The 23,923-nt window shown below is 34.8% G+C and overlaps 1 protein-coding gene across 1 annotated transcript; it reads right to left on the bottom strand.

Moving 5' to 3' along the window:
* Window positions 1-537: 537 nt before the first annotated feature.
* On the bottom strand, window positions 538-16,646 carry LOC128988876 (60S ribosomal protein L19-like). The gene is made up of 6 exons (XM_054410616.1): window positions 16,556-16,646; window positions 13,356-13,462; window positions 9,858-10,021; window positions 7,116-7,224; window positions 2,317-2,398; window positions 538-733 (listed from the first exon to the last, which is right to left on the bottom strand). Exons 1-6 carry the CDS (start codon window positions 16,558-16,560, stop codon window positions 601-603), a joined length of 600 nt encoding a protein of 199 aa, XP_054266591.1. The 5' UTR covers window positions 16,561-16,646; the 3' UTR covers window positions 538-600.
* Between the last annotated feature and the right edge of the window lie 7,277 nt (window positions 16,647-23,923).

Below are 23,923 nucleotides of genomic sequence, written 5' to 3'. Positions count from 1 at the left end.
TGTACAACTTATTTTGGCTTTTATTATTTAAGTTTCAGTGGGATTTCAATTTAAATTATTATGGAAATTTTTCTGAATACACAACAAATTTTGTAAACTATAAAGAGTGCATACAATTGTAAAATCTTCCCTTAAATAAGAGTAAAACATTGAGTTGGCGTACCAGTAAGTCAGCCGTGATACCGGACATAACGTACTGGTACGTCATCCGATGCAAATGGGTTAAGCCAACAAATTAATATTCATGCCTCCCTGATCTGAAAAAGTAGTCAAATGTTACTAGCCCTGTAGGAGTGTTAAAGGAGAGTGATTTCTATGGATGAACAGTATTGAACTTTAACTTCAGAACAAGATAACATTTTATATCCTGATATTCAAAGCGGGATTTTCCCCCTGCAACACAACCTTGAAGAAAAACTATAACTAATTAATATTGGATCTCATAACTAACTTCAAATTTGAGAGTCAGTGTCCTCTTAAATAGAGTCAGTAGTACAGCTTGTAATAGTAAGAGAGCAGGTGCCAAAAATTATACGATTCTTTTAAGGATTTTTGTATTTTCCCAACAAAATATTCTTAAAAAATCAGATGAGTTAAAATTTACTTCTTCGCCGCTGCCGCCTCATCTTCCTTCTGGTAGGACTGCAAAAGTTCTTGCTTCTTCTGTGTTAATCGCTCGGCACGTCGCTTCTTGGCTTCCTTCACCTTCTGTCTTCGAGCCTCTGCCTGGTCACTGTAATCAGATACAACAATTAGTGAGTGTTACTTAACAACATACAAATTCTCTTGAAAACTTGTAACATTAAATGAACCATTGGCCTATTTTAAGGGAGCCTTATCAGGATGAATAACGTGAAAATAACATTTAAGGGCAATTCCAGGTGTTCAGGCCAAAACTCACATCTAAAAAAAGTTGTACTTGTGCATTATAAATTGTTCAAAGAACAAAAATTAACTCATATTCAAGAATAAAAATACTCTTACAACCTCATTTTAAAATGTTAAAGTGATGATTTTGGTACCAGTTTGTTGTCATTAGAAGTTACCGCAGACATAGTGATTATAACCAATTTTTTGTTTTGTGTGGAACCAAGTATTTAGAAAGTGATTTTTCATTTTGCATTGTATTAACAAATACCCTCTTCCCACCGGGCTTCCTAAACAAGTTTTCCTTTGCCTGATTTGATTTAGTTTTTTAAATCTAAAAAGATTAGGTTTAACGAGTACCTAGGTTTTGCTGCTACAGCTTGGAAATAAATTTGTACCGTTTGGTCAAATATATCATTTTTTTTTAAAGGGTAGCTTCCGGATTATCAAGATACATCACGTAGGAGTATTAACCCTACGCAACTTCGTTCACAAATATTTATAGTGCCCGGCAGTCTAGACGTAAACTCCCGCCGGTCACGTCGTTAAAGCTAGGCCTAGGCATGCGTGTTATGTGTTTTAAATGTTTTTTATGTTATGTAAATATTTGTGAACTTTGACGACCTTCAGAAGAAGTGACAACCCTAAAGAAGGCTCCATTGAGAGCTGAAACTAGTTGTTTCACAACCGATTGGATTATCAACATTACAGGTATTTAAACCACTTTAATTCAAAATATATCCATAAACAGGCAAACTACAACTGTTTATTATTGTATGTTTATTATTTTTTAATTTTTCTCAGTAACCAATAACCGTACAAGAACACTTCAATAAACCAAATATTTTTTAAGCTCTTCAAAATGGTCCCGAGAGAAATTAATTGTTAAATTTTATGTTTTGATGATCAAAAATGAGAAAACTAATTTTTTACCCTGGGCATGAAACCCCAACCCAGGTTCGTCGTTTCCCGCAGTCATGAAAACATCATCGCCATCATGCGCGATCGCGACAAAATCACTAAAACATCCCGTGGCCGTAAAGAGTTTGGACATCATCATCGTCTCCCGCGGTTACGGAAACATCATCATCTCCCGCGGCCATGGAAACGTCATAGTCGTCTCCCGCGGCCATGGAAGCGTCATTTTCATACGCAATCAAGGCAAATTGAAAATTCCCGGTAAAATATGAAAATCACGCATAATTTCCGGATTTCCAGGTCAGTGGACACCTTTTCTGAAGGTGAGGCAGATAAAAAAGTGTTGAATTCTGGATACACTCTAAATTGTGAGGTTATTCTGAGTGGTGAAATAATGAACTGGAATCTAAAAATTCTAAAGGTGTTTTAATACTTGAAGACAAATTCCTCATTAAAGTAGGTGTCCAGTAGTTTAACTTGACGAGACAATTAAATGAGACAAAACAATTGTTATAGCTGAACATTACTTACTTCAACATCTTTGTCCTAGCCTTCTCTGCCTTCTTCTTGTGAATGAACTCCATGAGTACACGCTTGTTCTTGAAGACGTTACCTGAAAAAATCCTTTGAAATCATAAATTGGTATAGAAATATTTATCGCCAGTCTAGCACCATAACTGAGCGAAAGATCACAAAAATTGTGCAGCAAATATAGTAATAAACTTATCATACAATTCAACTACTGTTTACCATATTTTTATTTATTTCAGTTGATTCTCATATGATAGAGATGTTGAGTCCATGGAGCATTGTAAACATTTAAACATACAATGAATAAGTCCATAGAGGCACACAAAACATCACAAAAGTAAAAGTAGAAATTTTCACTGGAGATTGGAGAAATGGCAAAATGGCAGTTGAAATTTGAATCGATCAATTATTTAAGATGGGGACACCACTATGTGCGTATTTTAACCCAAATATGAGTGAAGGAAGAGTGTAGGATGAGTGGCGCGATCTTTGTAGTCTTGTTAGTGGCTAATGCCAACATATTCCTTAGACACAGCTGTTAATTAATAACCCATACAGCTAATGGCCATGGTGGAAGTAAATAAGGTGTGCTACTGTGCATCGTGTACGGGTGATGGTGGTGCGGGGCGGGGTATAGGGACGTCACCTTGGGGGCAAACAGCCTCGCAGCCATAATCGAGCAGTAACACTGCTCTAATAACATCGTAATTTTAAATAATTAGTAGGCCTACTTTCTTAGCTACGAAGAATTATTTATGTCAAGCGGCAACGGAGCGTGCTCTCAGCCGAGGCTATCGTTTATTGGATAAAAAGGTCACGCCGTAGCTGTATATTAAAAGGACACTTTGTATTCTACATTTTCAATCAAATATGTAATATTAACATGTGAAAGATATGATAAAGTTTTACATTAAAATGCGTTGCAACATTTAATTTTTTTTTACAAATTAACACTCTTTTATAACAGTTTTTACCAAGAGATTTGTAGGAACCTAAATGAATATCATTTATTTACTTAGTTTATTCTATTCTACAATCTTATAGTTATAGATAAATTTTCAACCTGGAAGTAATTATGTAAAACATATATCAGCTCTGGATTTTTATAAACTTTTTAAGTTTCTTCTTTCTTTTTTCTCCACTAGCAAGATTTCATTTTCATAGCTTTCTGTTTCTTTGCTTTATTTTGATATAGGTTCCTAACCTTTGCAGAACTGATATCTACTGCAACTCGTAGTAAACAGCGAAACGAAAACAACACACGTGACCGTCTCTCGCTCACCACCCCCGCATCTGAGCCAAAGTTGCGACATGACAGTTTTTTTTATTTATTATAGTAATACAATAGTGAAACAATTTGATATTTTAATAACTGAATGCTTGCTGATTATAAATACAATGTTTACAATGTCACCCACTTATTTTAAACGGAATAAATTTTATATACTTTGTTATACTTGACTTTGCGTTAAAAAGAATTTATTATCAAACCATTTCAAGCAAACTTTGATTTTAGTTCACCAATAATGGTTTGCAATACAGTTAAAATTAAGTGTAATTAAGATATAAGATATAATTAACACAGAAATTATATCTTCTCTGTGAACTATTACAAAATAATCTGTATTTAAACTGGAAAACCCATACTGAAGTCAACAGAACTACAATTTACACACATAAAATGCAATACAGGAATAAAAATATCACTACTACCAGCGCTCATATAACTACGCATGTCTCAGGAAATAATGCCTCTAACGGTATATAGTTAAATTAAGTTAAATTTCAATCATAATCTAAAACTGTCCCGCTGGTAAAATTAGTCTAACCAAATAGTAGTATGTGATTTGGTAGCTGACTAACTTTTTCATGTTTAGTTTAAAGAAAGGCCAAGTATAAAGAGTAATTTCACGGTTATATTTGTTATAATTATTAACAAATTTTTCACAACACGCATTGTCCACTTGTAATTTTTTTATTTCAATGAAAATTTTATATTTTTTTCTCAATTCTAACTGTTCAAAATGTTTTCGAGATGTTATCCGAGCAGCGTCACACTGAGCTATATACGCGCGCAAGGCGGTTTTCCCTCTAAGGTGACGTCACGTCGACTAGTCTCAAACTTGTCCGGCTGAATAGCACACCTTATTTACTTCCACCATGGCTAATGGCAACTAAGGGACCTACAGTTTATAATGGAATCCAAACCACATTTTAGCCTGGGTATTAACGAATTTGTCCAATTATCAGGATAGTACTGCGGATAGGCGTAGTACTCACTGGTGCGGACGTTAATCCACACCAGGGAGTATCACATCCACAGGGCATACCCACAATATCCACAATTTATTATTTCACGGTAATGCTAAATCTTTCTTTTATGACCAGAACATTTAAAGGATTGTGTGCTAGAGATATGAAAGAGAAATAAAAAATTATGTAACTGAATTCGGTAAACAACGTTGAAAAATATATAAATGCACAGCCTGTAGAATGATGACTATAGTCCTTCCACTTAGAAAAAAACCACGCACCTGTTCGCGCAGGTAGGAGAGTAAGAGTGGTGGGGAAAGACCACCCCTCTCCAACAACTTATCCCCACCACCGCTCCAGGCCCTTTCCTGCCATAACCCCTATGTGCGCGAGACAGCCGTGGTTCTGCACAGGTTCTTTTTTTAAGTGGTAGGCCTATAGTTTATTAGTACCGATTGATCAAGTTTTGACTATTATAAAAACTAAAAACCACTAGTGGCTTGTAGGGACATAAGTCCCCAAAAAGCTGAAATGTAAAACAACATATTGCAATTCCGGTATTTAAACAAACTAACAAACTCAGAATAACATTATCTATGTGTTAGAATAGGCATCCCTACACCATATCTTTTGTGTAAAAACCAGTTTGTTGTTCTTCTTTGTTTGCTTTAGTTGATGTCATTTTCAATAAATAATTTGAATCACTCCAGTGGTTTAACATGAAAAGGCAGCAAACATATCATTGTTTGTGAATAAATACTGGTTTGCTAAGGTAGCTTTGGTCTTGTGGTTAATGAGGATAAATAAAAGCTTCTCTGTTTGGAATTTTAAAAACTAATTGGAGGTTCGCCTTCAGATGAATTGAAGACGCCTGCAATTTCATCTGCAGTAGGCTTATTATACCTATGACGATCCATATTTATCCTGTCTACAAACCTAAGTTCTAATTCACTGTCACATTGTACAACCATTTCTTCCTAAGCTCTTTTGTAAATTTGTGCAAATGGATTTTCTAATAGAATTTCAGCTAGTTTTGACAATATTTCAGGTTTTAAGTCACTATTTTCTCGACGCCTTTCACGAATTTCTGTTGCTGTTGATGTGTCAATAATGTACAATTGGCCATACACGGGGTCTTCATCATGTTGAGGCAGCAAATCTGAGATTGAACGATAAATCTGTCCTTGAATTTTGAAACAGTATGGTCCTTTTCCTGGAATATCTTTCTTACTGGCTGAAAAATAAGCAAAAGCCATCGCACTGTTGTATTGTCGAATGAATTTATACAGTTGTGGGCTCTCTTCAAACAAATTTTTAAGTTCTACATTAGTTTTTGGCTGAGGAAGGTTAATAAGTCCGTTATGGCAACATGTCATAAAATGATTATTCGTTAGTTCTTCTCTAAAATGAAGAGCACTACATTGAATGCACTCTTGGTCCAGTAATCCTGCATCATGGATATTTACATTTCTCTCGTTTACCATGGGTCTCCTAAAAAGGGGTTGTAACATATCTTGATTAAGTTCGTCATTATCTACTCTTGCTCTTCTACGCGCACTGTCATTCCTATGAACAGCTTGCCTTTGTGCCTTCCCCTGGCGTTCATATTAATTACAGTGCTTATAATGAAAATAATATATATCCAGCAGCCTACATACCAAAACATCTTGAATCCCTGGTGATTTTATAAAAGTATGATCGAATATGATTACTCTACGTTGTATATTCACTACACTAAAAAAATATTTACTTACGAAGGAATGCAAATACACCATTTTAGAACCAATAACATTTGTAGGTTATTTTAGTTGTATATAGCCTATTAACACAACCTTAACCTTAAAATGTGTAGAAATATAAAGAAAACAACATCATTTAAAATAAACTTGAACATATGATTTAAAAATAAAAACAAAACAGAAGTTAGATTTAATTTCGACTCTTTGATTATTTATACAGAATATTTATTCTATGTCGTTTATTCCTTTAACACGACAATAACGTAAAAGCATGAAAAAATGAAACTTGAGTATATGATTTAAATATAAACAAAGAATGGAGACGTTTTTCCGATTAATCTTCAAGATTTCAGTTTTATTATAGTATACATTTCATAGTTGACTGGCTAAAAGTAAACCAAATGCGTGTATTGATCACTGTTTTCAAGATATAGCACGATCAGCTGTATTGAAGTAAACAGAAATCAGCAGTAAATGACTTCTGTTTTAATTTCAAAAGATGTAAACAAATTAAACCCCATGTTGTTTTAATGGGAAAAGTTTTATTCTGTTGCGAATTTATGGTAAAAAAATAAGAAAAATGAATAGTTTTCCCTCAAAATTCACGTCAAGACCTTTAAAATAAGACCCCTCCCATCCTTCTACGGCCATCCAGTCACTCACAATTTCTTTACAAAAATTTGACTTACGGAATTATATATATAGATTCTCCAGAGTTTAATAGATTACAGTTAAAGAAACTACTTAAACAAAATAAGTGCAACATATTTGAATGCAATATCACTTATTTATTTAATAGTAACAAACCTTTTGCTTTCATATACAGTTGGTGATAGAGGTGACGGTCTATCTTCTTGGCTTCCCTGTACTTCTTTAGTAGCCTTCTTAATACCCTCATTCGGTTCACCCACAGGGTCTAAAACACAGCAAATGAATATTGGAATTAAAGTTTCAGAATACAATTTTTAAAGAAGAAACTTTAGCAAAGTTTAGCAGAATCGTGAGGTTTGAAAACAAATTCTTAGGAGGATTTTTAGGCCCGACGCTCGTGGATGGAGGAAATGGCATAATATTGAGATTAGAGAGTGCTACATAGATCCAGACATCATAGTGGAAGTCAAAAGTAGGTGGTTGAGATGGTTTGGACACATGAGGAGAAAGCAAAACCCCACCAGGAAGAACAGACTTGCAGGGTGTCTAATTTATTTCCATTTTTAAAATCAAGACCAATTCCAGACTTTTCAAGACTAGTGTTTTCAACAATTTAGTGATTTGTCGATACAAAAATTTATTGATTCTCAATACCGATACCTAAAGAATACCATTTTTTTATAGTTTACCAAATTTAATGAATTGTTTATAATACACCAACCCCCATCTTTATATCATTAAGTATATTTGAGATAGTGGGGAGTTTTTGAGAGTAAAGAAAACATTAATGCAGCAATGAAAAATTCTTCTTCTAGCCAATTTGGGTTAAAACTGGGGGTGTGCGAATACTACTTTCGAATACGAATCGAATAGAGAGAATTTTGAATCGAATTCGAATTTTTCCGAATCGAATACCTTCCCTCGAACAGTATTTGAATAGTGACAATTTTTTAACCGAATACTAACCCTCAAATAATGAAAACTTGAAATCAATGTCAAGTCAACTCTCAATAACTTAATTACTAAAACTGTTGGTATATTTTTTTCAGAATAAGTGTAGATTGTAAATGCATCTTTTGTTTATTTAATTTAGGCCTAGTTTAATTCAATAGGTAACTGAACTTAGATAATAAGTAAAGGTACGAACCTGAACCAAGTTTTATTAGTCAAAATTATAAAGTACTACCAATAACAAATTTTGTAAAACACATTCAACCAATTGGGTAGTGATAATCATCATAACCACATAAAAACGCACATTGTTTTCTTTTACTAAGTAGGGATTTAGGCCTACAACTTACTGTCAGCCCTAAGTTTATGTTTTAGAACATAAACTTTAAAAAAGGTATGCCTAAAATAAAACTTGTTGTCATAACTTAACATAGCCTAATCCCATGACTTGGGCTTAGGCTACTGGACAACTAGGTTTGAAGGTACAAGAACCTAGGCCCTATTTTTAACCATTTACAGTACCTAACACATTAAGATCAAAGGTAAATGAAGATCTAACAAAAAAAATCAATAAAGACAATTTTATTATTAGGCCTACTAGAGGTGAGCCATCCTCAAACCTTGATCATCTCCTGCGGTTGTAGGGACATCATCGTCGACTTTTAAGATTAGTGAAAAAATCCTGAATATCCTCCTCAGACATGGAAAGATCATCACTGTCTTTCGTGGTGGCATCAAAATCATAAATATCAAAAAAATCACCATCATCGTCTCCAGCAGTCACGGAAATGTTATCAACAACTCCCACAATCATGGCAAAATTACGGATATCTCCCACGGTCATGTGGGCATTATCATCGTCTTTCCTGCATTAGCGCCAAAATTCTTATTATCTCCCGCTGTCGTATAGACATCATCGACTCCCACGGTCACGGAAATTTCATAGAGGTCTTGCACGATCGTGGTCAAAATCATGACTATCTGTCACGGTTATGTGGACATTATCACCATCTTCCGCTACCGTGATAAAATTTTGATCATATCCCTCGAACGTGTAGACATCATTATCATTATCATTCACGGTCATGTAGCCTAGATATCAGCATCATCCCGTGTTAGCGAAGAATTTATGAACACGGTCGTGTGGACGTTTTATCGTAGTCATACGTGATCGCTGAAAAATTCTGATCATCTCAGAAAGTGTAGACATCATGATTGACTTGGTCACAAAAACACCATCGTCACACAATTGCGGTAAAAGTTTGAGCATTTTATTACATTTTACATGGTCCATAAAACTTCTGACTGTGATAACAAAAAAAAGACTAAATCCTGACTTTTCAAGACCATTTTAAAATTCAATACTAATTCCCAACTTTCCCATTCCTCCACTACACCCTGATTTGATAGAAACCCCGAAGGCAGAAGACCACCAGCCTAGCGCTTAGCTTAGCGAGGACGGTCTAAGCTAAAATGGAGGGATATTAAGTAGACTGGGTTTGTGAAGGAGTGAAAATGATGCTTGCAAGAGAGAGACACCTGGAGGCAGCTTGCGTGAGCGAGGCCAAATACCTCTTAGGGTACCAGAGGCCACTCCGGTTAAAAAATTACATTCCGTAGTAATGAGGTAAAACTACACGGGATTAAAACAATTGATCCATTCCATTTTACAACTCTAGTTTTAAAATGAGCGAGAAGTAGAGAATTATGTTTCAACCTCAGACATAGTGACAATGAATAACCCTCCAATAATTTAATTGGGAATAAAAAACTGCCATGTAGGAATATTTAAGATGTTAACAAACCCTTGGAATAAAAACGTTAACTTATGAATATTAATCATATTTAAGGATATAACTGAACAAGATTTTAAAGATTGGTGTAATAATTTATAAGACTCCACTTAAATATGAGAACATTATTATGTCATTAGACAACTTCCCTTACCTTTTGTGGCATACGAGCGTTGGCAGTACCCTTCCTCTTACCAAAGCCACAATGACGACCCTTTCTTCTGGCCTCAGTGTTTTTCCTGACTCTGGCTCTGGAATGGACTGCAACTGGCTTCTTGATGATCAACCCATCTTTGATTAATTTACGAATGTTTTGGCCTGGAATTCATAGATAAAATTTAGTATTAGAGTTAATTGCAGTGATTCCAATGGAACAATAGCATTTATTATGAAAGATTAGCATGTAATTTATGAATTCTTTGTCCATACTTTAGGTATATAGACATTTAGTGACTGTAACTAGGCAGACATAGAACACCGAACCCTTGAAACTTACAATAACAAAATTGGTTAACCCTTTGAGATCGAATTTTTCCCCCATTTTTCAGCGAGTAGTTTGCCATTCCAGTAGTCGGGAAAATGGTACCCGACGACTTATACTCGCCTTTGACTGCAAAAATAAACTTTTTAGATTTTAGATTTTTTTTTAGTTTTTAAATCATTGACATGTCGTATATCAAATTAAAGCTGAACTCGCGAGGATTAAGAATTTTCAAACAGAATGAAAATAAGTTAAGTGCTTTCCAAGATACAAGGTATTTTGTAAAACTCAATATTTTCCCCCGCCATTTTGAAACCGACAAAGATGAAGGAGTTCTGTTTTCACTACATTGTTCGTCTAATCTAGAGCTTTAAAATGATGCATAACATGGCAATATGTTTATACATTTGAAAACTCTGAGATTCGAACCAATGACCCCCAGTTTCTCGAACACCCTGTATTTTAAAAATGGTAAAAATATTTATATGTTGTTCCTTGGGTATGAATTAGTGGGGAAAAGTTTTGTTTCATCTTTGTACATGTCAAGCCGTTTGTCTGTAAGCTGTTTAAGGACAGCTTAGGAGACTCACCCTGTATAGGGTAATTAAAATAGAATGGTACAAAACTAAACGGTTGGTACATCTGTTTCCGTGATTTCAAACAGCCAATTGTCACAACAATGGAAAGGGTGTGTTTATAAGTTTGTCTAGACGAGGTTATGTTTTGTCTCAGCTGAGTACCACGAAGCCTGTTAACGAAATCGAAGAATATCAACAAGAATCGAAGCTATCATGGCAAAGATTGGTGAGTTTTGGCTTGTTAGTAAGCTTCAATGCTTGTCATAACTGCACTTTGTAAGGGTTTTGTCTCAAACGCTTGTGTAAATTCATTGACTGCGTTAAGTGAACAGGTAGTTAGTTCCCTACAAGCTTTGACTGTCAAGGTGCGTAATCTAGCTTTGATACTATTCACAGCGTCTGGCGGGAGGACGGCTCAAACTCTTCCTGGCACACACAAGCATCCAGTTGTCGAATTGCCTCATCCAACAAGCTGTGCATTTTCAACGAGGAGCTGCCTTTTTAAATTTGGTCCAAAGTTTCACAAAGGTTTCGCTGAACTCTATCAAAAGCATTTAGTAAGAGCAAATTATTGAACATGAAATGTTTTTTCTTGTTTTGTAGAAGCCATTTGTTGGAAGGCATCGTGGTAGCCCTATTCAACTAAGCAGCTAAGATATAAAATAACATTGATAAAAAAAATTTACAAACACACCCTTTCTATTCGTGTAACAATCAGCTGTTTGAAATGACGGAAACAGACATACCAACCATTTAGTTTAGCACCATTTGTTTTAAATAACCCTGTTACTTATAGCCTTGGCCGTCTTAAAAAAAAACCTGGATTCTTCTAATTCCATGATATAACAAATTGTACTAAATCCACTAGAACTCGCCCTAAGACACAATAAAAATCTCACCTCTACATTTCGAACAAACTGTATGAGCTACCTTGATTTAGGAAGAATTTTTGACATTTAACCTCTACTTAACAAATTGTTTGCATCTTTCCCTTGAACGAAAAGAAACAAAATAAATGCCAATCGTCGCTAGATATTAACGCTCAGTCAGATTCTATTTTCTTGTCTCATTTCAGTTCATTGTGCAAGTCAGTGGCAGTGGATTGTGCAATGGTTGAGATTCAGAGATTACGGATGAGAAAAATAAGAGGAAACAATGAACATTTGGCATGGATACTTTGTGTAAAATTAAGTGAGTTAAAACAATCAAGAAAAAAAAAAACGAATTGAGAAAGAGTTTCACGTATCACTTAGCTTAGCACTAATAATTTTTACAAACTAAGTTAAGATAAGCTTTACGACTGAAGTTTACTGTGTTCAGAAATTAAAAGGTTGAAGTGTGAGCTAAAGGATGCAGCCTAGAGGAGTGTGTGCTTAGATGGCCAAAGCAACAACCAGACAAAAGTATTGCAATAAGCGGCCCAATTCTTCAAGAAAAGTCCAAGCAATTAGCTACTGAGCTGGGACATGAACAATTCCGAGTTAGCAGCGGATGGTTGTGAAACTCAAAAAGAAAAATTACATTACGATACTCCCAAAAATATTGTGGTGAAAGTTCAAAAGTTGATAGTGGTGTTTGTTCCATGAGGAAAGAAAAGCTTTTCATGGCTCTAATTAGACTGGATATGAACCAAAATATTTACAATGCTGACAAATTGGACTACCAGATTAAGTCTTGACTACGGTTAAAAATTGGGAGTTGAGGGTATTCAAAAATATTACAGTGTTTGTTGGAACACTTCTTTTTATTTTAAGGTGATGCTGTACTTCTGTAATTTACTTTACCATTACAGTATGCATAATAGTTGCGATTTTATTAAAACCAAAGAGGGAAGCACTCTAACAAACTTATTTATTTCAAGTTAAATGGCCTTCTCAAGGAACACAACAACATCAAAATCCACAAAAACCTTCCCAGATCAGTAGCATCGTTTGCTTCAAGAGCAAGAACAGGACAGTTACACAATCCTATTTCTTTCAATTTAACCAAACAGAGTCACTCCTGAGTCTCGTTTGTCAATTGGAAGAAGAGACTCTAGAACACATCCTCCTGCATTGTCCCAGAAAGTCAGATGGGAGAGATGAGCTGAAGGGAAAACTCCAACCTGACTGTTCTCTCAAAAGATTCCTGACTGAGCCTAACTGTTGGAGATTAGCAAGCCATGTACATGAGAGACACCGTGTGGTCATCATCACTTAAAGCTGGAAGCACGCACCAAGAAGTTGTGGTTTTATAAATAGCCTACTACTGAACAATAACTTACATGTACACTAAACAAAAAATACACCCACCGCAGCAAACCTGCTGAAGCGAATTTCCATTTGCCTGATTTTATTTTCATCCATGTCATCTATTTTTTAAATTTAGGTTTAATGAGTACTGTAGGCTACCTAAGATTGTTTAAAACATCTACAATACCTATATACCGTCAACTTAAATATTGTGCCAATATTAACTTAAATATTGCCCCTATATTAACTTAAATATTGTGTTTTAACAAGGTCAAACCTCGACCCAGTGAAATTCCTGCAAACCTAACCCCAAAATAAGTCAAATGATTTTATAAACTATGTCATTACGAAGAAGCACTTACGGGAGTTTGTGTTGGCAATTTCGTTGATTTCATTGGGATCAAGCCACACCTTTTTTTTCCCACATCCCATAACAGAGGCGGCGAGCCTCTTCTGCAGCTTTAACGTACTGGAACATAGAAAATAGGATCAGTAGTGAGTAAATGTGGATAGCACATAAATTTGAGACATGCGAGTTATGTGACACTTTGTGTATTAACCAGGAGTCTTCTGCATTAAGTTACTTGTAAGTTTGGTGAAAAGGCAGGAGCCCCACGTCACCGAAAGTAGGCCTATTTTCAACTTAACTGTGTAACATTAATTTTACTGAGTTTTTGTTAGTTTCTACGTCGGTTTAACTGGAAAACCCGTTACCTATTCGGACTGGCCTCGGTCCCGATAAGAGGGAGTCTACTATGAATTTGAATGGAGGTTGTTTTCTCTAGGGACCTCATGAAACAAAAAAGTAAATTGGACCTGGGTCCAGGTCTTGAGAAAATCTATGGCAAGTAGAAGACCTAGATGGTACAGTAAGTTAATAGCTTTTTCGCTAATATGGGAAATTTGCTTAAAAGGTCAAGCAGTGTATTTCAGAAACAATGTTGCTTTTTAAAACTCTTGTCATTGATGTTATCTTCTATACCATATAAAATCTAATGTATGTATGTTAGTTGTTTGTTTGTCCTTTATGGACTCTGAATCCGCTTGACAGATTGTAATGAAACTGTCAGGCATTATCAAGCATTATTCAAGGATGGTTTGTGAGAAGTTTGGTACAGATCCGTCAAAAGGGCCCCGCCCCAGTGGCTCTGGAGTTTTTTTATGTTAACGTTATGAGTAGGCTACTCATATTTAAATTAAATTAAAGAATCTTAACAGCTGGTTCAACTAAACAATTTGATTCTGTGATGTTCAATAGCATTAAAAAGTTAATAGATTTACCAACAGGGTGCAGCACTATTATTACAACAGCTAATTTGCAACGAAAAGGTGAGTGAGCGTAAAGAACAAACTTCTACCTGGAGGCGAGTTAGCGTAGCAAAGCTAACCTGAAGGCAAGTGAGCGCAGCGAACAAACTCTAACCTAAAGGTGAGTGAGCATAGCGAAAGAACTTCAACCAGGACGTGATTGAGACATGTGAACGAGCTTATCTTGAAAATGAACGAGCATTTGACATAAACTTAAAACCACATTATGACAGGACGACGTCTGTCGGGCCAGCTAGTCATTAACTATAAAGGTAACCTAACTTACAACTAACTTACAAAGGCTAAAAACAAACCAGGACTACTTTACGCCTAACTTCTAACAATCAGAAGTTAAGTTACCTATGAAAATATTTTATAAAAACAATCCACAATTTCTTTAAAAATCTATTCTTAAGTTTAAGAACATTCAAGGCCTACCTACCTTTACATAACCAGAATTTAAAATTAATAAGTTAAGTGCATATGGGGAATAGGCTATCAAACAGAATTTTGAATTGTTTCAGCAAGTTTAATTTGTTAAGAACAATATTTATTTATCGTAGTTGTCAGCTGATAAGTTTCAATTTGTTAATATCACTATATAAAAAGAAATCATCGATAATAATGAATGTTCCCTTTAACAGAAAAGTACCTATACAAATTTGAACAAATGGTATTGGGCCTCTGGGGACATCAAAATTAAAAAAGTAAATCGGTCCCGTGCCTGTGACTTACCTAATAGCTACTTCCTGTTCCCAATAGGAAAATTCGATAAAACCGCTAAATTTGATACCGTAGCTATAAAATCGAGCTAGGCTCAACTTATAGGCCTACCTTGTGATACACAATATTTTAAAAGCGGACTATGGACCTCAGGGCGCAGCCCTAAGTTAGTATCACACTATAACTTAGGCTATATCACTATAAAAGTGCCTGACACCTACATAAAGAGAAAATCTTTGTGTTGCTAGCCTAGTTAGCCTAATTAACGTTTTGGATTTCGGTGCTGGGGGGTCAGGTTGAAATTCCCGGCACATGAACAAAACTGAAATGGGTTTGGACCGCTTTCCTTCAAGTAAAAAGCGTTTGAACAAACTTGGACCTCAATAAAGTTATAAATGCCACTGGGGTAGGTTTAGACAACTCAAATCTATGTTTAGGTGTTACTAACTACTAACCTAACCTAACCAATCCTAACCCAAAATAAAGCCCACATTCTACAATGGCTTAAGAGTTCACCCGCAATGCTAGCGCCATGCGGCAGTACATATGTAGCCAGCGGCCGCTTTTCCGGTGATATTTTACTTAGTAGTGGTCCGATCGTAATACAAATTTCATATTCTTGTTCAGGAGGAAATTCCGCACAATTTGAGTACCCACAACATGGGTTTTGGGCAAGAAATAATTTTTCCCGTTTTTCCCATTTTCCGGGAAAACGGGACGTTTCCGTAAAAAATTAATATCATTTTTGGAATCAGCACTAATAAACGAACAGATTTAAAAAAATTAATTTTTAGAGCGTTGACTGGAGGTTGACACAATTACCAAAATCATAATCACGAAAAATAAAACATCCCTGGAGGTTACTTCCGTGATGCGTGATGCGAGCTCTGGAAGGTTAATGCTGTCTGGGTCTAACATATAAAAATTCTCAAGAGTGTTTCGAAGTTCAGTGATTTGGAATCTGTAAATAGCCTAGGCCTTAGGATAGTTTGGTAGGGACAATAAGTAAACCTGACATTTAAGGCTAAGTTGATGAAGCCAAGGCCCAAACTTAAGTTACTAGACTTGACTCAGTTACATGGGGTGGGAATGTACATTATGATCAATAAATATAGGCCTACTTCATACTGGACAAAATAAAGGTTCGGGATGAATCTAGCCCAGTTAATTGTTCTCTCTCAGGCTAGGCTCTGCACCCCCCCCCCCCTTAAATCTTGAAGAAACCCTTTACTCTTTCAAAATATTGTTTTTAACAATATGTAGTAATTCAGCTCGATATTCTAGCAAATTGACTGCCTGTTTCCCAATTTTTAAAGTGAAAACATTTGGCAGGCCGTACGGCTACGTCGACACCTGGTTGAGAGACTGGACATTTAACGAGAAGTTTCACTTTTGGAGGGTACAAAATGTTCGTAACTTGCTGAGGCTTAGCATAAGAGTTAATATGTTTTGTCGTCGATGTTAACGTTTCATTATAAGATTCATATTTTATAAAAATAAGTAAATTTATTAGAAAACAACGTGGTCTTACCTCATGGCTACACTACTTCGGGAGCATAAAGGAAATTGAACACAGGCTGTTCACCGTTCAACATGAAATATACAGGTGTGGCAACAGTATTTCACGTTTTGGTATGTACACGTATAGTGTATGTATGTAAGAACTGTTTTGTATGTGATCTCCCCTTCCACTAAGGTGATCTCCTATCTTATACAATAGATGATGAACTCCTATGATTAAAAGGATTTATTTGTATAATCAATCACATGTATTATTAATCTCATGACTCTTTGAAGATTTATAATCAATGATAGTAACAAACATGTTTTGACACCTAGGACAAATTTAACTACACTATTAAAATGTTTAGTAGCATTCCGTAGCATTCCCGTATAACGTTTAAATGTTTACACAAATTTAGGTTACTCTTGTGTACCACAGCTCTTTGTTGCTAGTTGGTTAGAACATAGATAAAACATAGAATTAGCTGTAGCATTGACTATTATTAATTAGTCAAAGGCTGTAGTCATAAATGCAAAAAAATAATATAAGTCAATAAGTCATTTATTGGGCCAAATTGACAATACTTGCATTAGCCAAGTCAGTACAAGAAAAATAAATTTATTACATCTTAATAACAAAATTCCTTACTGTAAAAAATTCTATAACTAAATAACTAAACATGCGCACATGACTTTGTGAATGACCACTAAAGTAGAAATTCACGGACGCTGTAAAATGATCTATCTAACAACATGGACTTTAGAATCAGAATCAGAATGTTTTTATTGTCCTTCAGCATTACAATCGTGCAATAGACAAAGTCAAAAATTTGATACATAACAAAATTAGGCTATACAATCAGAGTCAATGTTTAAATTTTAACAGTTTTAACATCATAAAACTCACTAAGGCCATAAAAGGGGTTTTTACACAGCTAGTCATATAACCTTACTTTGAATACTTTTTGGTCCAGGGATTTGCTGCTTTCATCTAGCTTATTAAACAACTTAAGGCTAACAATATTAAAGCTACTTTGACATTTACTTAACCTACTGTATGGTAATTCAAGTAAACCTCTGGTATAGTGCTCATGTAAGTCTGATCTAAAAACTAAAGAACCTATGCTATAATCTTTTTTTACATGTACTAAACAAACAAATATATACAGATTTATCACAGTCAAAATTTTACTATTACTAAACAAGGGTTTACAATGATCGGTAAAATATGCCTTATTGATTATTCTGAGAGCCTTTTTTTGGATTAATAAGACTTCACTAACATGACAACTATTTCCCCAGAGAATTAGGCCATAATTTATCACAGACTGGAAAAATGCGAAATAAGCTATTCTTACACGAATCAGGTACAATGTTCATCAAGGACTTAAGCAGGAAAATTACTCTAGACAATCTTACACAAACAGATTCAACGTGAGCCTCCCATGATAGCGAACTGTCAACTACAATACCAAGGATTTTAATGTTATTTTTGTGTTTTGATGACTAGTTTTAAGTGTACAGAGGAGATTCTGAGTCTTATCAATGTTCAAGAGAAGGCTGTTTGAGCTAAACCACATTTTAGCTCTGTCTAGAGTACGTTCTACCGTTCTACCTTTTAATCTTAACAGGTCAGAATCTATAGAATTTAGACCTGTTCTGAACTTTTTTGGATCTTGTGCTGTTGGATAATAGTGCTGTACCCTGTTGGTAAACCTTATAACTTATTTAATGCTATTCACGTTCGCTGCTGCAATAGTACGACATTTTTCTTTCACATGGAACAGCGACGCACATATGCGACGGCCGGTTTCTACCAAGGCCTCGCTGGAAAATCATTAGAAAAAAGTTTTTATAGTGGAGCCTTGTTTCCACCTATAGACTGCCGTCGCATATTTGCGTCGGGGTTCTAATGTTATTAAAATGCTTATATATCTTTGTAACGGTCTATTTGAAGACACTGAATTCCCTGCAGTGGTCTACGGATATGTCTGACGCACAACTGCGTCGCTTATGGTCTGTGGATATGATGATTGATGACGTCATATGATAGTTGGAAAAACTGGTCTTTACTTTTCTGCATCACTTTATGTACAGTATGTATCGTATGTATGCTTGCAGTTCAGCAGTGTATGCTGCATTCCTATGTAGCTTTTATATTTGTTCAGTTATAAACTGTTCTTGAATAATCTGTTTTTTACTTACTTTCACCTCAAAACACAAACAAAAATGAACTGTCGCATATATAAGGCGTTTGGGCTATTTCAAGAAAACTATATGATAATATTCACTATTGTCTTCGCTGTAGACCGGGCGTCGCAAATATGCGACATTACAAAAGGTTATCAAAAAACAAGAATAAATCATTTACAAACACGATTGCAGCGTATTACCACAATGTAAATGATTTAAGTTTTACAGGTTTTCGCCCGTGTTCTTGTGTGTACTGTCATAGATAAAAGGAGTATAAGACAATCTATGGTACTGTTAACCAAATGACCGCCGGTCTATGTGTAAGATTCAAATGTAATGTATACCTCGGTCTGTGGCACGAATACTAGAAATATTTCTCTTTTCTCTAGTATTCGTGGTGTGTGGCAACATAGATAAACCATACTCCCTTAGTAGATTTCTCATCCTTATGGAACAGCTGAAGACAATTTTATTGTTAGTTCTGTACGGTTTTCTGCAGATGTCGTGTTTTGTTTACAATTTGTTTCCCGTTATTACAGCCATTTAAAACCTCGTTTAACCAAATAATACGATCTAATCATAAACAATAACTTGTCCCCTAGTTATATAACCAAACAGTAAAGCACAAATCAAGAAATTAACCCTAAAATAATAGAAACAAAGTTTCGTCAACACTAGCGCCCAGTGTCACGTACATGAACTAGACACGAAAAACGTGCTTCAAAATTTACAATGGGATGAGAAGTCTACTTGTGTTGGTTAGGTTCCGACCTCTACAGAAAACCGTACAGAACTAACAATAAAATTGTCTTCAGCTGTTCCATAAGGATGAGAAATCTACTAAGGGAGTATGTTTTATCTATGGTGGCAATGACCGTGGCGTCACATATATGCGACGCTGAACGTGTTAATAATATAGAAACCACTTAAGACTGAGTGCCAAAACATAATTATCCGTTGAGTTATTTTTCAATACTAAAATAAACATTTGGGTAAATAAAGTTTATAATCAGTAGTATATAATCAATGGTATACTAATTTAGTAGTGGCAATAGAAGAATATTAAGGCACTTGGGGCGTTTTTCCCCATAAGAATAACATGGGGATCATTTTTTGGCCACCAAAACCAAAAATCCTGATCTTTGCCTATACATCCCCTATACTACTGTACAACTTCATTAACATTACAAATCAACATATATTTTCAAATCATGTGAGATTTGCAGCAGAACTCAAGCGCGCTCCCGGCCCATGCTTCTCATCTCCAGCGGTGTATAGTAGTATAGTTTGTCGCTGCCGTTTTTTGGGGCGCGAGGTTTTTGGGCCAACTCTCCGCCCATGCCTAATTGCTAGTACATCTACCATTCCCCTTTCTAGTTGATATGTTGATATATTGTTGTCTATATTTCTGTCTTATCTATATATATTAGTTGTATGAGTTGTTTAATATTTTCATTTCTTTGTATTTTGTGATATACCTCTTAAACTTGCTCTTGGGGCCTATACAAGCCTATATAAATGTACAACTCCATATCTATATTGTATAATTTCAAATCCATGTCCAACACCCATTCACATGTATATTCTCAAAATCGAGCGAGGTTTGTACGTGAACTCGGGCGTGCTCACGGCTCACGGCGCGCTCCCTTGGACATCCTTAGTGGAAATCCATGAGTTCTGGCTACTTGGGAATCCAAGCCATTTGACATACAATAAATCACCCTTCCTCCTAATTACCTTTTCTATCAAATACATGTCTTTATATTTGGTCTTTAACAACTCCTCTGTATAGAAGCCTCCCCTGATTATATTGCCATTTTCATCTTTCAAGATATAAGTCACAGGCTTTGTATTCTTAACTTCTGCTATTGTAAATAGTTCCCCTGTCCAATTCGGAGTGTAACCTTTACTAAAAACATGTTTATACTTGGAAATCCTCACACTATCACCTACCTTAAATCTTGGTTTTTTAACTTGCACTACTTTAGAAGTCAACCTCTCATGCACATATTTACTATTCTTAATATTTACTTGGTTAGGCTTCATACCTATAGATCTATGCACCTTATTATTATATTTTCGAATTAACTTTGGAAGTAAATCCAACCATTTATAACTTCCCTGAGCACTAAATTCCCTATATAACCAATTCTTTAAAGTTCTCTGAAACCTCTCCACAATTGCAGCCTTAGTTGTAGAAAAAGTGTGATAGTGATTAATATTTAATTGTTTCATTAGTTTGCTAAAATATTGATTAAAAAATTCTTTTCCATTGTCAGATTGAATGCTTTTAACCCCCTTTGGTAGAATGGTTTTAATGGCTTCTGTAACCACCAAACCCGTCTTATTCTTTAGTGGAGCAGCATAAGCTTTTTTAGAAAATGTATCTATTAAAGTTAAAATATATTTATTGCCAGAATTCTCTCTAGCATAGTTTTGCATATCAATTAAATCTATTTGTACAGTTTCGTTTATACCTAATACTTTAAAAGACCTTCTAATGAAATTCTTTCTTGCAGGCTTATGAAGTTCGTATGCAATTTCATTCATTTTTTATAACATCACTCTTTCCTTGTACTGTAAATATATTACCATTAGCCCCAATCAATAGATTATCTTCCATTCTTTTAAATACATAGTTTTCTGGTATATATGGTCTATTATCTATATACTTAAATCCACTCAAAGATGTAGGGTCGGCAACTAATAAATCAGGATTGTATTCCATCAAATTAAATTTTCTTCCTGCATATACAAATTTTGATCCATCATAATACATAGCTTGTGACATTAAACAAATATCATCTAAATATTCCCCCTTTGGCAGATTCCTTATAAATTGTTTTTTGGCATCCCAACATTTTTCTTTTTTATCAAAAGTTATAGTCTGTTCTTTTGTAACACAGTCAGTGTCATCAACGGCGGGTTTTACACGTACTAACCTTTTATTATTAAAATCCCAATAGCCTGCTTCCATTTTTGGAACTTGTGAAACATTCACAGCATCCTTACTATCTGTACCTTCTATCAAATTGCTAAGTTTCTGTTTCTTAGCATTCCAAACACCATTCTCTGATTCTAAAAATTCATAATTATTATCATCTTGTATAAATTTACCATCTTCTTTTCGTATTAAAGTCTGTTGTAAAGTGGGCACATCATTTAAACTTTCACCCTTTTCCACATTAGTAATTTTCCGTTTCTTAGCATTCCAAACATCATTTTCTGATTCTAAAAATTCATAATTATTATTGTCTTGTACAAATTTACCATCTTCTTTTCGTATTAAAGTCTGTTGTAAAGTGGGCACATCATTTAAACTTTCACCCTTTTCCACATTAGTAATTTTCTGTTTTTTAGCATTCCAATTTTTATTCTTAGATTCTAAAAACTCATATTTAGTTTTACCTTGTAAAAAGACATCACCTTTTCTAGTTAATGTCTGACCCAAAGTTGATACATCATCTACAAACTCTCCATCTTTAACATTACCAATTTTACGGTTTAAACAATTCCAACTATCGTCTTGTAAATTCAAAGTAGGTTCACTACTAGCCCTGGGTTCTGCAGGCTTATTATATGGATTATATAAACGATAAAATTTATCTATAAACATATTTTTATTTAATAAATAATACCACTTTCTCTCAATTCCTCAATAATGGAATCTATTTCATTATCCACTCCTGAGTTACCGGCTTGGCGACTTAGCCAAAGAAGTCTTAACCTATCTACAAGCTCATTAGGATCATCCCAATAAATATAGTCTATTTTATTACCAGTCACTTGTCTCAAACCTTCACCAACAGATTTAAATAGAGGTTTAATTATATTAAGATATTTAGTATGTCTATTACTTGAAATTGGTGCACCATCTTTGTAACTCTTTAAATGCCCATTTGTAGCTTCCAAAATTTCTTTATAATTTTGCAAATCAACCTGAGTATAATCCTCAGGTTCTTTTAAAGTTAACAACTGCCACAAACCTTTTGTCCCCTTGTAGGTTTTATTTGCAACTGTAACATCATCATTGGCAATATCAACTTCCTTATTTCCAATAAAAAATTTATTTGCTTCTCGTCTAATACCATATGTAGTGTCTGTCATACTACTTTTACTGAGGTAATTTCCTAAATAGTCTGATGCTAAAAGACCAAAATCTAATTTCTGTGGGGTGGATGGTTGTAATGGTTGTAATCTTGGTATCATTGATATTCTAGATGGAGTCATTGGGAGTATCTCCATTCGAGGTCTCTCTGATGTGATTTTTTTTAATTCTTGTAATGGCTCTATTAAAGGTTGGAAGGTTTGGAACCTCTCTTCAGCCTCTAGAAACTTGCCATGTTTTAAAGCTCTATATTTCTCTCGTATTTGATTTGCAGAGTCAACCAATTCTTGTTGAATGTTTTTCATCTTTTATTTACATTTTATTTATCTCATTTGACAAAGGATTGTACTCAAACACTTTATCATGTATTATCAAACAATATGCAGATGTATTTGCTGGTACATTTTCTGCAGTTTCAATCTCTAATTTAATATCAACAATTCCTTCCTTCACTGTTTCGTTCTGTCTAGAACAGTCTATTACAATTAGTGGATATTTCTTCATAAACTCAGCCCTACTAATCATAGGATCTGGGATAGTATTATAGTAAGTCTCTCTAAACCTCATAAACATCTCATAAGCTTTAGAGACATCTCCATTTTCAAAGTCGAGATTTAAATCACTATAAGGATAATATTCAGAGTTTAGAAATACTTTGAGATTTTTTAATTTACAGTGATCAAATTCATCAGTTCTTTTTCGTGCACTATTATCCCTAGCTGTTTGGAAACCAAATATAATATACCTAGGCTTCTCTAAACTTGAAGATGTCTTTACTGACCATGTATGTCTTGTGGTATTGGGATATGATGGAAGTTCATGCAGCTCTAAACTTCTAAATGCAATTTGCAAATTTTTATTTTGCAATAACATCTTTTGTAATTGTAACTTCTCCCCATCTGATGGTATTACATGTGGCATCACCCATTGAATTGAGTTAAGTGTAATTTTGGGAATCATATCAGCAGTGCCACTGGCTGGAGCACTAGTGGTTGTTAATATACAATTTAAATCATTTTTTGATCTTTTCAATACCAATTCTTGTTTGACATTTACTAATACCTTATTAAAATCCTCAAATACACCCATTAACAG

This window comes from Macrosteles quadrilineatus, unplaced genomic scaffold (assembly GCF_028750875.1).
Source record: "Macrosteles quadrilineatus isolate MER2022 unplaced genomic scaffold, UCM_ALF_1.0 Scaffold_3__2_contigs__length_128488019, whole genome shotgun sequence".
NCBI classification, from domain to species: domain Eukaryota; kingdom Metazoa; phylum Arthropoda; class Insecta; order Hemiptera; family Cicadellidae; genus Macrosteles; species Macrosteles quadrilineatus.
Note: the sequence above shows the minus strand (reverse complement) of the source record. Positions and strands in the feature narration are given on the sequence as shown.